General features: G+C 42.0%; 1 protein-coding gene across 1 annotated transcript; it reads right to left on the bottom strand.

The window, feature by feature from the left end:
* Positions 1-10,169: 10,169 nt before the first annotated feature.
* TENT5A (terminal nucleotidyltransferase 5A) lies at positions 10,170-13,315 on the bottom strand. Its single transcript, XM_026654508.2, has 3 exons — positions 13,130-13,315; positions 12,356-12,871; positions 10,170-11,309 (listed from the first exon to the last, which is right to left on the bottom strand). The coding sequence occupies exons 2-3, from the start codon at positions 12,803-12,805 to the stop codon at positions 10,530-10,532; spliced, it is 1,230 nt and encodes a 409-aa protein (XP_026510293.1). The 5' UTR covers positions 12,806-12,871; positions 13,130-13,315; the 3' UTR covers positions 10,170-10,529.
* Between the last annotated feature and the right edge of the window lie 1,133 nt (positions 13,316-14,448).

The following is a 14,448-nucleotide window of genomic DNA, read 5'->3' as shown; positions in this document are numbered from 1 at the left end:
TAAACCCACAGATTTGTAGGGGAGCAAGTAGGTTGCTTTACTCATGACGGGTATATTGTCAGGGATTTCAGTTTTAGCCTGTCTTGGCATTTGTGAAGTTACATAATATTTTAGGAGAATTACAATTTGGGGATCTGTTTTTTGCTATCATTATCAGATTTTTCTAGAAGACAGGTGTATATTTTTAAGTAGGTGAGCCAACTTTTATAAGAAAAAGAGTATGCTCTTTGACAACCATCCAGGAAAAAGGTCTTTGGGGACTCTCATTGTATGTTTATATAGTGCCTTGTAAAATGGACCCCCAACCTGGTTGTGGCCGTTAGTTGCCATCACAATATAAATGTTATATATAAAAAATAATAATCATGAGGCCAAATTCTCCCCTGGGAGGTACATGTGTATGCTCTGGGCACACATGAATTTTGCCTTTCTGAGCCCTCTGGTACTGCTCCTATGACCTCATCCAATGCCCACTGCAATCAAAGGAAAAGCTCCCATTGACTGCAGTGGGTTGTGGATCAGGCGGTTTACATTCATGTTGCTGTGAAATGTTACTTCTGAGGAAGTAGGACCTTCCACAGCAGAGGAAATCAGCTCATGCAAATTTCAGCACTTGTCTAATAGTAGGAGTGAAGAAGACCCATTCACGTTGGAGAGATTTTTGTTAATCACATCTGTGCTGTTTAAACAGCATATCCTTTAGTCAATTAAATCCTAATTTAAAGGCAGTTCATTGGTATGTATTGTTCATTTATGTGCATTAACTACAACTACAGTGCAAATAAGTACATTAACTGCAAGTCAAGTATATCTGAAACCGTATGGGATAGAGGATTACCTCAAACTAATGAATGACACTAAACTTTAAGAGCTTTAAATACTGCACTTTGATGTCACAAAGGATTTGGTTTTTTTATTCACACAGGGGATTAAGGCAAAGTGGCAAAGGCAGATCAAATACTGGGAGCACATAGTACCACATGGAAAAGTCTGACTTGGTAGCCTTTGAAGAAATTTCTGTACCTTTTTTGCTGTATGTGTAAATAAAATAAATAACTGGAAAGCAGTTGTGGCAAGCCTCCTATCTGGTAATATCTGGAGTTCAGATAGTGAAATTTATATACTCATGCATTTCTCTAGGACCTACCTCAAGGCACTGGTTGCTTTAGAGCAAATCTTCCTGAGATCTATGTCATAAAATGCACCCAGAGATTCACATTTAGATATCTTGTTTGTTGAAAGAAAGGCTAGATGTCCTGTGTAGACAGGGCAATTAGGGCTGCTGGTGAGGAAGCATCTTCCATAAGAATGGCCATATTGGATGAGACCAATCATCCATTTAGTCCAGTATCCTGTCTTCCAACAGTGCCCAGTGCCAGATCTGTTCATTTCCTCTGGCAGTCACAGGTTTAAGGACAACATAAGAACGGCCATACTGGGTCAGACCAAAAGTCCATCTATCCGAGTATCCTGTCTTCCGACAGTGGCCAATGCCAGGTGCCCCAGAGCGAAGCAAGTGATCCATCCCGTTGCCCATTCCCAGCTTCTGGCAAATACCAGATAATGAGGTTGCATCCCTGATCATCTTGGCTAATAGCCATTCATGGACCTGTCCTCCATGAATTTATATAATTCTTTTTTTTAATCCAGTTATACTTTTGGCCTTCACAACATCCCATGGCAACTGTGGTTGTGTGAAGAAGTACTTCCTTATCATTGTTTTAAATCTGCTGCCTATTAACTTCACTGGGTACCCCCTGGTTCTTGTGCTATGTGACAGGGTAAATACTTTCTTATTTGCTTTTTCCAAACCATTCATGATTTTATAGACTTCTATTATATCCCCCTTAGGCATCTCTATTCTAAACCCCAGTCTTTCTAATCTTTCCTGAAATCGAAGCTGTTCCATACCTCTAATCATTTTTGTTGTCCTCCTCAGTACCTATTCCAATTCTAATATACATTTTTTAAGATGGGGTGACCAGAACTGCATGCAGTTTTCAAGCTGTGGGTGTACCTTGGATTTATATAGTGGCATTATGATAGTTTCTGTCTTATTATCTATCCTGTTCCTAACATTCTGTTAGGTTTATTGGCTTCCACTGCATATTGAGTGGATGTTTTCAAAGAACGATCCACGATGACTCCAAGATCTCTTTCTTAAGTAGTAACATCTAATTTAGAACCCATCATTTTGTATGTATAGCTGGGATTATGTTTTCCAATGTGCATTACTTTGCATTTATCAACACTGAATTTCATCTGCCATTTTGTTGCCTAGTGACCCAGTTTTGTGAGATTCCTTTGTAACTCTTCGCAGTCAACTTTGGACTTACACATTGGGGTTCTCAAACTGTAGCCCATGGATCATTGGTAGTCTGTGAAGAGCTGGCAAGTCACATGATGCTAGCTCCGCCTCCTGACTTTCAACACATGAAGTGTAAGAGTCTGAGAAAAGGACCAGGTGGCAGGGAAGCATGTGCAGAGAAGCAAGGGGAGAGAGAGAAGAGAGGCACAGAAGAATCAAAGTAGACAGTGGCTTAACTGTTTTCAAAGCAGGTCAGAATGTTCACTGAATTAAGGACAGTTCCAAATACAGAAACACTTTCCTGATATTACTTTTCTGTGCAAGCAAGTGCTGCAGTTGCCACAAAGGTGTTATGGGTAAAGTGGAGGTGGTCCATTAAGTCACAATTAAAAAGGAAGGTAGTCTGACCATTGAAGACAGGACAAATTGTTTGTGAGACACTCTGTAACAGGATGGTCTGCCCCTTTAAGGGTTGGGAGGCCTGGGCTGGCCAGCCCTGTTCAGTCATCAGACCCAACAGGGAAGGGAATAAGTAAGTGATTATAGAAGCTGACAAGGGCTCGGTTGAGGGGGCTGCTGCAGAAGGGCAGTTGGAGCTTCTCGTAGATCCTGGAGGAGGAGAACTCCTAGGCAGATGGCTTGGAGAAGGAGGACAGAGGAGTAGCAGGAGGGAGATGAGCTCCTTCAGTAGGCCCGAAGCAGGAGGGACTGAGAGAGGCAGTGCAGAAAGGCCCTGGGGATGGTAGGCCAGGTTGGGCAGAGGAACAGTTTTGTGTTCAAGGTTTTCCCTGCGTTCTACACTGGAGAAATAAAAATGTGCCTTGAAAGAGACTGTGGGTGTGACAGTGGATACGTCTTCACTGCAATAAAAAACCCACGGCACTGAATCTCAGAGCCCTGGTCAATTGACTCAAGGGTCTCCAGTGTGATCCTGAATGTCTACACTGCAATTTTTGGCCCTGCAGCCTGAGTCAGCTGACCTGGGCCAGCTACAGCTGTGTCACAGAGTTTTTATTGCTATGTAGACATTCCCCAGTGAGTCCTTCACAGGCTGGGGAAACAAGCCAGCACCTTACACACACACAATTAAAAAATGTGCTCCCTAGAACAGAGTTTGAGAAACCATGCCTTACATCCCCCTTGAGTCTTTCCTCTCTAACCATCCAAAAGCTAGGAAGGGGGCAAGTAAGTCACTGACAGAGGCAAGATAAGTGGCCAAAATGTGCTTCCCCTTTACCATTTTTACTTAAGCTGTGATTTGAAGGACAACATTATTCTATTCACTGCAAACAAAAAAAGTTGAGAACAGATATTTCAATTAGACATTGAGGCCTGTTTTATTACAACAGACCTACATTGTCTAAAGTGGCTGGCAGTTTTGGATCCTTCCATTTCTGGGAACCCCCAAGTTAAATCTCAGTAGAGCTGATCACCCTCAATCCCAGCCTAAATCAATGTGCATTTCAAGTGTACTACATTCTAGAAAGACTGGACCAATGTGTCTCCTAGCTGGGCACTCCAAAACTATGGGAGACCTATGACCGAAATGTGATATATCAAAAAACATTGTGCAATTATTGTGTCCCAAGCAAGAAAGAAGCAGCATGGGAAGCTATTTGGGGCTCTGAATTCCCCGGAAGAATGTGGTTGTTCTGCAATCAGGGCTCTGACGAATGCAAAAATGTCAATTTTTCAACATAGCCTTTCATTGGTCAGAGCTACACAAGACATAATACGTAGAGGGTATTTTAAACCATGCATCGCCCAGAGCAGCATGAAGGGGCACCAAACCTATGAGGGGGCTGAGTTTAGCATCCTGGAAATAATCGTGCTATGTAGTGGAAAGCTATGCAAACGTGATAAGGTATCGTATTCTGTTTCTGATGCGTTATCAGGCCTTTGCGGGTTATTGTTAGTCTCAGCACTGAAACGCAGATTTGACTCATGGTGCTCTTATTGTTCATCCAAACGTCAAAAACCCTTGCACTGCACTGTTTCTGACACACGCCAAAAAGCCTATAACTGACAGCTCCAGCAACACGTAGGTTCTACTACTGTATAGAACAATACAGTATGATTTGCAGAAGTGAACACCGCCAAACATATTGAATTTTACTGAAAAAGAAAAAAATGCAGCATTTTGGCAGTTTTATGATGACATGACCAGATCCCCACAAACTCCTGGCAACAATGAGGAGTACATGATGTTCTGGAAAATCAATATATAGCTTGCAGAGGGAATCCTGATGAGAACAGTCAGTTATTTAGGTTGGAAATGGCTTATTCCCAAAGTCATAAAACCCTTCATTGCAGGGGCTGTATGTATCCTTGACAAGGAAGGAACTGGGCATGACCTAGGCTCAGCTTCATGCCTCAAGAAATCTTTGTGTTTGTTTGTTTTTCTCAAGTGAGCTTGCAGCCAGGGCAACTTGCAGAATATTATTAATGAAATTGCCCTCTCCTCTCCTGTTGGTGGGGAAATACAGGGTGATGGCATGAGCCATGCTCCTGTTTCCTAGTTTAACACTACTCAAACTTTTCCTTCCCCTACTCCACAGTCTTTTGAATAGTCCCACCTTTCCACCCACAAAAAAAAACAAAAAAACAGTACCCTCAATAACATAGCACTCAAGAAGAATTAAGCCCCTCAAAGTCTTCTGTAGGCTTAATTTATGATCCCATCTCTAAAGTACTATTTGAGGAGAGGAGACACTAACCCAGTCAAAAGTAGAAGAGAATTCATTCAAGCTTGGATTTTCAAAGCTGCGTAAGGAAATTAGGAATCCAGCTCCTAGGAAAATTCAGTAGGAATTGGGCACCTAACCCCTTTCTACTTCCTTGATAATCCCAGCCTTAATTGCCTGACTGGCTGAAAATTGCTGGAGCCTCGTGGTTTAATACTAGTGTGAGCCTCAGGCCACATTTCCCCTCTAATTTTGGAAAAATGCAGTGCAGTTTTTCAGGCCTAGCTAATCCCCTCTCCCATACACCATCTCAGTCGTCAGCGCAGCCTGCTAATCACTTTACACACGGAGAGCAGTTAAAGAAAGAGATGTACTATGCAGAATGAGCCTACCGTTCAGCCAGGTGTTTGTTCATGTGCCTGGAAAAATTAGCAGTTCCCAGAAGCTGAGTTTACTTTCTTAAAAGGGAATATAGGTTCACTCATCATTACAAAAAGCACATTCAGGCAAGCACTTAAACGTATGAGCCTTCCAAGCAGGGAGCCATGTACAGAGGAGTGTAGTAACAGTTAATGTACTGAAGAGTCTCTAGTCAACACTTTTTTTTAGAAGGGTCAGTCTGGTTTAAAAAGGGGAGGGAGGGGAATGGCGATAATGGACGTACACTAAAACCTAGTACTGCCATTAGCATTGTCAATTAATATTTTATATTCCCTTGAAGTGCCTTTTGAGGAAATCAGCCTTCATTACCAGAGGTTCTCCACCACAAACACGGCAAACAAAGTACCTCAACTGACCGCTACAGCATCATAAGTGAGGAAAATAGAGTTAATGTAGAATCTGGGGAAATAAACAGACTGATTCAGAGTCCGAGATCAAATGGGCATTTAGATTCCAACACACACAGAAGTTCTATTACTCAAGCCAAGATTCTGATACCTTTACTCCAACTCCGCAAGTTGCTTTAGTGAAATCAATGGGATCATTTGAGGAGTAAAGTACTATTGAACATCAGTAAGGGTATCAGAATCTGGGCCTTAATGTTTGTGTGCTGCTTTGAAAACGATAAGTGCTATATAAGTGTTCAATATTATTAATATTCTCACCCAATTGTCCAGGAAAGGTGGCAAATAATTTTCTGAGGCTCTGGTTCTTCAGGATTGCTAGTTCGATGGGGCTTGGATTTTAAGGTAATTTACATTGCTCCGTCAGTGTTCTGCCAAGTATTTTTGGCACAAGCCAACTAGGTTCTTTCGTAGCTGAGTGAACCCAGTCAAAATTGGCTGGCAGAAGGCAGGACTTTTTAAAATTTATTGTGCTCCAATCAGAAAGCTGCTGAATGCTGTGCTTCTCAGAAAAGTGCTGTCCTTGTCCTTTTAAATGAAAGCTAGTCGGTATTCATTAGGAACAGGCCAGAGCTATTTCAGAAACTGAAGACAGCAGACACAAATCAATAGAAAAAAATAACTTCTTTTTATTTACAAAAAAAATCCAAATATTGGATGCTGTAAACAAAATTCACAATCTGTTCCCTCTAGCACTGATGCAAACACTTCAGCTCTTAGAGTCTGTTTTCCATCAGCTCTTTTTTCTGTCTGTGACAGAGCCTATAGTCAAAATGTTCCACAAGAGCAATCCAAGGAGCAATTTGCTGCAACAGGATGCCTCACAGAAGGCAACAGTTGTATGGAATTCTGAGGGAGATCAAATGTGCACAGCCTCCTACAGACTGCAAGAGTTTGCAGTGCTTCAGCCAAGCTGTATTGAAATGTGCAGGCCTTTTTTTGCTATTTACTTTGTTAGCAAGCCATTATTACAACAGCAAGATAGAAAATCCATGTACTATCTTGCAGTGGAAATTGTCTGATAAAAGAAAACCATACAAAAGAGTATATTCAAATAGATGCTGAATATGTCATTACATTTTCTTTCCTTTTCTTATATCTGCAGTTTTACCTAACACACTTCATTTTCTCAATGAAACAACAACAACAACAACAACAAAAAGCTTCTTTTGAACTGGCATGAGCCTCCAACATAATACGCTTCATATGCAGAACATTTAACAAGATGTGTTTTAAAGCTTTGCTTGAAGGACTTTGTGTAACATAAGCAACAAATTGTTTTTAAAGCACACACACAAAAAAGGAGTTAGGAAAGATATGATGTGATCTCATTGGTGTTTTTACTTTCCCTTCTATTTTTAAGAGAAAGTTCTTACATTTTGGGGGTTTTATACATATCAGAAAATAATCTGATTTCAAAGCTCTCAGATGTTTCATTATATTTACATTAAAACAAGTTTAGCTCCCTGTTGATTACCAATAAATCCAACTGTCACACAACAGTTTGACTGTAATCAAGTCAACCTTTTTAATCAGTTCAGCATTTTAAAGGGAGTACTGTTTCTTCAGCAAGTTCTAAGCTGAAATGGCTGATTGGATCGGAAAGTGAAGCCTACAGAATACCAAGAGCTTTTTTCCTGTAAAAGTACTAGTGTTCTGAAGCGAGAGAAAGAGAAAGAGAGAAAAAAACAAAAATCAGACTTTATGAAGGGGAAGGTGTGCAAACCACAGAAGCAATCCAGCTTTGAAAAGATGTTCTTATTTTACTCTTGGCCTGAACTCATGGCTCCTTCCCACCACTAACATCAGACACCTTTTAAACTACCAGCCACAGAGAAAACAAAGCCCTACCAGTTCTACCACTTGTTCATTTACATATGCAAAAATAGGTCTAATACCTATATAATATATCCCAAAACATATTATATATGTATCAAAATGTGCATGCTGAAAGGTGCAGTAGGCTAAGCCCTGCTGTGTGTACTACAAAATGAACAGCTGCTGTCAATCATAAAAAGTAATAAAATTTCAGCTGAAAGAGGAAATAAATCAAAACTTTTTAAAAAAAGCAATGGAAAAAGGCTGCCCTCCAAAGGAAAAGTACATTGTCTCATGTATTATCAGCATTTTGTGGTTGAGGCACAGCTATAGATCCCCAAACCCTTTTAAATAGTGGATGACTCATTTATTTGCTGCAAATAGTTGTGGTAAGAGAGGACATACCACATTACCAGCTGATCCTATTTCCCCAGCCCTCCCCTTAGCTTCCGTTAGAAAACCCTTCAGACAGTTACAGGCAATGCTCTGGGTTTGACAAGTACATCACAGTCTTGATCTACAGCTTGAAGTAATAGGCCATGGGAAACAAACCCTTCCTTTTCATAATTAATCAAGAAAGGCCTTCCCCTGACCAAAGAGAGAGAGGCGCGCGAGAGAGAAAAGAATGCAGCCAATGTGGAAGGGAGGGAGAGAAGAAAAGAGAAGGTGGGGACAAGGACTCCCAAGTAAACACAATGAGTGGCAATGAAATAGCTTTTCCATTTCCTGAAGAAGTCACAGGAAAGGTGCTTCAGTAAACAAATCAGGTTCCTGTTAAACTTGCCTTCAAAGATAAAAGTACAAAGGGCAGCAAAAATAAACTTGTCTTAGTAGCTCTGTAATGACAAGGGGAGAACACACTTCCAGGATAACAGTTCCTTTTCCAAACACACATTTTTAAACAATCTTCTTTTACCTGAAACTTAAATGATGCAGAAAATACTGCACTAGAATTTCAAAAACCAGTCCTCCCCCAAGAGATGTCTCTGAAGTGAAAATAGTGAAACGGTCGATTTCTTCCCACTCCCCACTGGTCTCTTGGGCGAGGAAACGAAAGTGAATAGTTATAGTTCCAATGTAAAGTGATTCCATTTAAATAAAGTACAGTACTAAACTTGTAAATGCAGTGTGACAACCAGATCAAAGATGTTTAATATTTGCATAAAAATATATATATAATATATATATAAAATATAATTTTAAGCAACCGTGCAACACTCTTAAAAAGGATTCATTTCACATTTACTAAATTCTAGTGGTCCTGGAATGCATAATGCATTCTATTAAAATATTCCTTTAAATATTAACAATTAGTGTTCAAATGACCAACTAATACAATATTCTTTAGCTGTCAGGGGGTTTAAATAGCCTATCTTTGATCCACGTTCCACTGAATTATACATCATGGAGGTATGCAGTCACAAAATTAGTGGGTAAAATGTCAAAATGGTATTACAGTACAAAATGTGAAAAAAAGCATCAGCTAATCAAATGTTTATCCATTTGTGGAATTATTATGGCTCACAAGCAACTCACTGAATTACTGTAATCTTTGTTCTTGCAACCAAAGACATTTATTTGTATCCCACCTTAATCCTGACTGGTTCATTTACTGCAAATTTTCAGGTGTGGGTTATAAATTCACTGCAAGGTGCTCACTGTCCTATGACATCCTGTTGCAAACTGGAAAACACACAGTACTTTATTTAAACATTCCTTAATTGCTACATTTTCCTAGACCATATTTAATATATACATTGTGTGTGCATGTTTGTGTGTGTGTGTATTATATATATATACACACACACACACACACGCACACACACAAACATACACACACACGTACCTATGATAACATCACACTGACAATATTAACTTTATACAGGTATTTGCCAAGGAAAAAATAGGGCATTTTCTCCACCACTGATTCACAAGCTTGTGTTTTTTTGTTTGTTTGTTTTGTTTGTTTTTTGTCTTCTTGTGTCCCTGATAAAACAAAATGCACAGTAAAAACCACAAAACTATATTTTTCTCACTTCAAATTTTCTGAAAGCATCAGGCACTTTTGATTAACATTGGTGTGTACAAATATAGTAACATCTTTTTATATTCTACTGTATCTCCTTTGCTTGGATAACTTATTTGTGAAATCTTTGGTCCTTGAGCATATTTTGTTTGCTACACCTGTTTTTCTTGCATTTTCACACTTTTAAAATGTGAAGCACGCATGCAGCTGGAAAAAATGGACTTTATCATCATGTGTTTTTTCTGGTTTTATGGTAACTGTACCAATCTCCTACTGTTCATTTGGAGCAAGCTGTTTCTGTTAAAGCATTCTATTCAAGCAAGCTATACATTCTACACAATCATCCCATAGACAGCACTTGTTGCAAGTCCCAAAGGCAGTAATTCCAATATACATTTTATTTGAACTTATCTCTGCTTCATGCCTCTACTTTTAACTCCTGAATATATGTAAGCAAATTGTTTTGTTTTTTGAGGTTTTCCCCCCCCCCCCATATTCTCCCTTTTGCAGATCCCATTCTAAAAAAAGGCTTTCCAATCTTCTCTATGCCAAAGCTATGGGAGCAGGTATTGCCAACCCATATTGTCATCAAGCATTCCTCCCTTGTTTATTTCAGGGGAAGCTATTTGCTTTTAATGACAGGCCTCTTGTGCTCTGGGGTAGAATCCAATTATTTCTGCTTCTTTTCTAGATCATGCTCACATAATTTATAAGAAGAACCACAAGCTTTACCAAACTTGAAAGCTAGAGCAGATCATCATTGCACAAAGAACCCCATTTTAAGGAGAGTATCACTCCTTTCTGCTTGTTAGAAAATGTTCTCCCCACCAGGTGTATTAAAACGGTCCTTAATTGCAGGGCAACCAAGTCGAGTATGTGTGCTGCTGGCACGTGAATACCGGTTGAACCTGGGCAATATAGTAATTGCTAAAGTTGGCATCTGCTACATATGGGGCTGGCTGGTAATAGCAGGTGACATTGGCCACATTGGGGATGATATTTTGCTCAGCAAGGACACGGATGGCCAGCATGGTGATAAGATTTAGAGTCTGTCTCCTCTCATGTCCCATCAGGCACACTGTGCTTTCATTCACCACACCATGAAGGGTCATGAGATAGTCATACTTGCGGTCCTCTAATCCCACAAAGTGGTTCTGCAAGTAAGACTCCAACTTTCTTTGCTGTTCTCCAATGTCTGAGAAGTCAATGAAAAACCTGGAACACATGTATCTCTGAAGGGACTTAATCTCAGATTCTGAAGCAGCCCTAAAGCCCCTTACCAAAAGGTTGCAGTACTTAAGAAGGCCACCTCCTCTGATTTCTTCTGGGTTTCTGGTGGCAATTATCTTGTTGCAGAGGTGATCAAAGGCTTCTTGGAAATCCCCATAGACACTCTCACCAATGATGGTCGGGTGAAAAGTTTCAGTCATGGGATTCTCTGAGCATTCATAAAAAAGCAGAAGGGAATCTAATTTGATTTGAAAGGAGTCTACACTGAACTCAAACTGCCTCCTCAGAGAGTCCACAAACTTCAGCTCCACGTTTTTGCCACTGTTGTTGGACAAGGAGATGAGACTCCATCGGTCTGAATCATTGCATACTTTTACCATTTTCTGCACATAAGCTTCCTATAATTTGAAAGACAAAATGAGCAAATGAAGAAACCAATACAAGTAATTCCCCTTCACAGACTTCATTTGCATTCTCTCCCACCTCCACCCTGTGCCCGCTTTTTGTGAACTATTTTAAGGAGTCTGGATAAAAACTGAAGGAGACATATTTAACATAAGTGGTGGCAGCACAGTAGTTGCAAGGGGTCATGGGATTCCTTATGGGATTGTGCCATGTCGGGAACAACTTTTGCAACGATGTTTTTTTTAAAGCTTTTATATATATAAGGAGAGAGACAGGTAACAAAATTAATGGCACACATAGCATATATGCCCACACACTCTCTTTCTGTCTCACACATACAATCATTCCTGGGGATTTGGAAGATCACTATTAGAATATAATACAAAAGCATTTCTATAGGCACCACAAAAATATATTTTCTACATTTTCAAACTAATCAAAGCTTGTTCTTTCAGCACAGCTCCCCCAAAACACTCCCAAATTTAAAAAATGTCCCCAAAACAGACAAAATAGGTATATGCCATTTGACATAAGCTATTTGGCATAAACTATAATAAACTCAGAAAATAAATCCTGTTTAAGACAAGAATTTCTGTTTAAAACAAGAAAATGTACAGCTTCTCCATCCATCTGGGAAAAGTGCTCACTGCAAAGAGTATTTTCGCTGCAGATACATATAAATGTTCAATGAGCTTATGATCCTTTTAAACTATGCTTCTATCCCTCTGAGTGACTCTTAAAATAAGGCTCTGTAAACTCCAACTTTCTAAGTAAATGTACCCAATAACCGTAATGACAAAAGGGGGGGAAAAGTTCACTAATCCTGGCTCCTCCTCCTTATTAGCTCAGTATGTATTGCCCTGATCGCTTTACTGCAAGTCAAACTCTCTTTGGTTCAACTGGGATATAAAATGACAGAGGAGTCACTTTTAAAAACATGTTGTAGGTGTCAATTTCATGACACCCTTGCCTCCCCCCGGCTCCACTGTTATAAGGTGCTGCTTCCCTTGGCTGTGTGTCTGGACAAGTGCAGGTTTACCTTGAGGGTAAGCGGGGTGATCTTCTCCTTGTTAACTCCGTCAGGTAAGAAATCCAAAAGGCAGTCCAAGACCACGTCCTTCACAGTCTGAAACTCGGCTTCCCCTTTGAGGTCTGCGCAGAAGATGAGGTCCAAGTCCTTGTAGCCCAGGCCACTGTCTTGGTGCAGGATGTGGCTGGCTGCCGAGCCATTGAGTCGCACGTCTCGGACCCCAATGCACTTCTCCTCCAGGCGGCTCCGCACCACCTTCACGATCTGCCGGGGCTGCATCTCCAGCGTGGGGAAGTTGCCCCGGCCGTGGATGGGGATGGTCTCGGTCAGGATGCGATCCAAGCGCCGCACTTGTTCCCAGCTCAGCACGTTGCAATGAGGGTTCTCGCCGCAAGTGCCCGTGCAATTCCCACTCCCGCTGCTACTGCTGGGGCTGCGGGCGATTTCATCGTCAGCCATGGTCCGCAGCCGTTTCCCCTCGGGAGCCTGGTACGTCCCTTTTGCGAGATGTCTCCTTGCTTCGCTCTTAACGGAACAGGAAAGCAAGCAATGAGCGCAGGGTTTGACATGCCCAGTGAGCCCTTTAGACCCCCTCCGACACTGCATCATAGAGGGGCTTTCGCTCTCCTCAGCGCCTAACAGCCGAGCTAGCTGCAGCCCCCCGCTCCCACCCATAGACACAGCGTCTATAGATGCAGACCCCCGGGCATCCAACTCACACTGACACACACACGCACCCCACCCACCCCGCCCAAAGGAAGAGATCGCTCCGATCTTTATCACCTGGGGGGGAGAGTTGCCTGCTGGAGACAGCAAAGCGGCGCTGCGCCTCTGCCCAGCCTGGGAGCGCGCCGGACCCGGGAGCCGCTATCTGCCCCGCTTTCTGCTTCTCCTGGCTACTTGTGCTCCGCCTGCTGGCTTGCTCGGCGCCGTGTGCTGTGCTGCGCGGAGCTGCTGTGCCCGGCCGCCCCGGGTGCTGCTGTCTCTGGAGCTTTAGTAGTTCTGCCTGGGAAATGTCCCCAGTAGTTTTTATATGGGGTTTCTCCGCTCTTCCGGGGCCCCGAGTTACACGCTCCCCACGCCCCCTTCATTTGCATGGACAGCCCGCTGCAGCCCTTGGCTAGGCTCCCCCGCCACGCCCACCTCATATGCATAAACAGCTGTTCTCGGCGTAGTCAACAGTCGTTCCAGAACCGCCTTCGCCCCAAGCTCTACCTCGGACCGGGGATGCAAAGCTGGAGCTACTCAGATCCTGCCACTGCTTGGCCCCAATCCCCCCAAAACTGTAGCGCGGGACGAACAAAAGAAACCCCTATTCAGCCGTTGGTCCCGCACCAAAGCAAAATTCGGACCCTTAGGCATCCCACACCAGAAATGCTGCAATACCCGCATATGGCAGCTGGATCCAGTCAAAATTTGCCTCCTAATCCCCAAATGAGAATGCCTGAATAGATACCATGTGGAGCTGCTCCTACTTCGCCAAAAAATTCTAGACCCCGGGGTATCCCTGTAGAGGAATGCCACAAAATGCCAAAGCTGGCACACGGAGCCTACAGAATCCAACCAGTTTTTGGCCCTTCCTTCCCAAATCCCCTGTCGCTACTACTATTGCACCGGCAAATGGGGACCGTGGTGCACCCAAATATGTACGTGGATCCAGCAGCCTCTTATTTGCCCTCCCACCCCATCCCTTTTCTAGGAGACATCAAGTTTAGACAACATTTTACATCAGACAAGTCTTTACTGGATTCGTTGCGTTTCGGTGAAACCAGATCACACATCTTCATCATTCTAAGCACAGCCAAATTTTATGCCATGACACTGAAATTTAGCAGTGGACTGGTCGGTCAGATGGTGATGATCTCATTATTTGTGTTTTTAGCTGATCAACTCTTGACTGAGATTTTCAAAGCAGTCTAGGAATTGAGATACATACCTTCTTATCACATTTTAATGTGTGTCTAAATCTCCTGGACTGCTTTGACACTCAGTGCATTGGATACATTAGCTAGATTGGATAGATTTATCTGAGGTAAAAGGATGGCTCCCTTTGCTATTTATCTAAAAGGTGAAAAATGGATGAATGGAGATGCTGGATTTTT

The sequence above is a fragment of the Terrapene carolina genome, unplaced genomic scaffold (assembly GCF_002925995.2).
Source record: "Terrapene carolina triunguis isolate 2854851 unplaced genomic scaffold, T_m_triunguis-2.0 Scaffold42, whole genome shotgun sequence".
In the NCBI taxonomy this organism is placed as follows: Eukaryota; Metazoa; Chordata; order Testudines; family Emydidae; genus Terrapene; species Terrapene triunguis.
This window is presented reverse-complemented; position numbering and strand designations above follow the sequence as displayed.

Bases quoted from the DNA above. Each gene is read 5' to 3' on its own strand.
- TENT5A (XM_026654508.2), bottom strand. From the start codon at position 12,805: ATGGCTGACGATGAAATCGCCCGCAGCCCCAGCAGTAGCAGCGGGAGT. The intron at 11,310-12,355 runs GTAAACCTGCAC...TTCAAATTATAG, and splicing joins TCACCCCGCTTACCCTCAAG to GAAGCTTATGTGCAGAAAAT.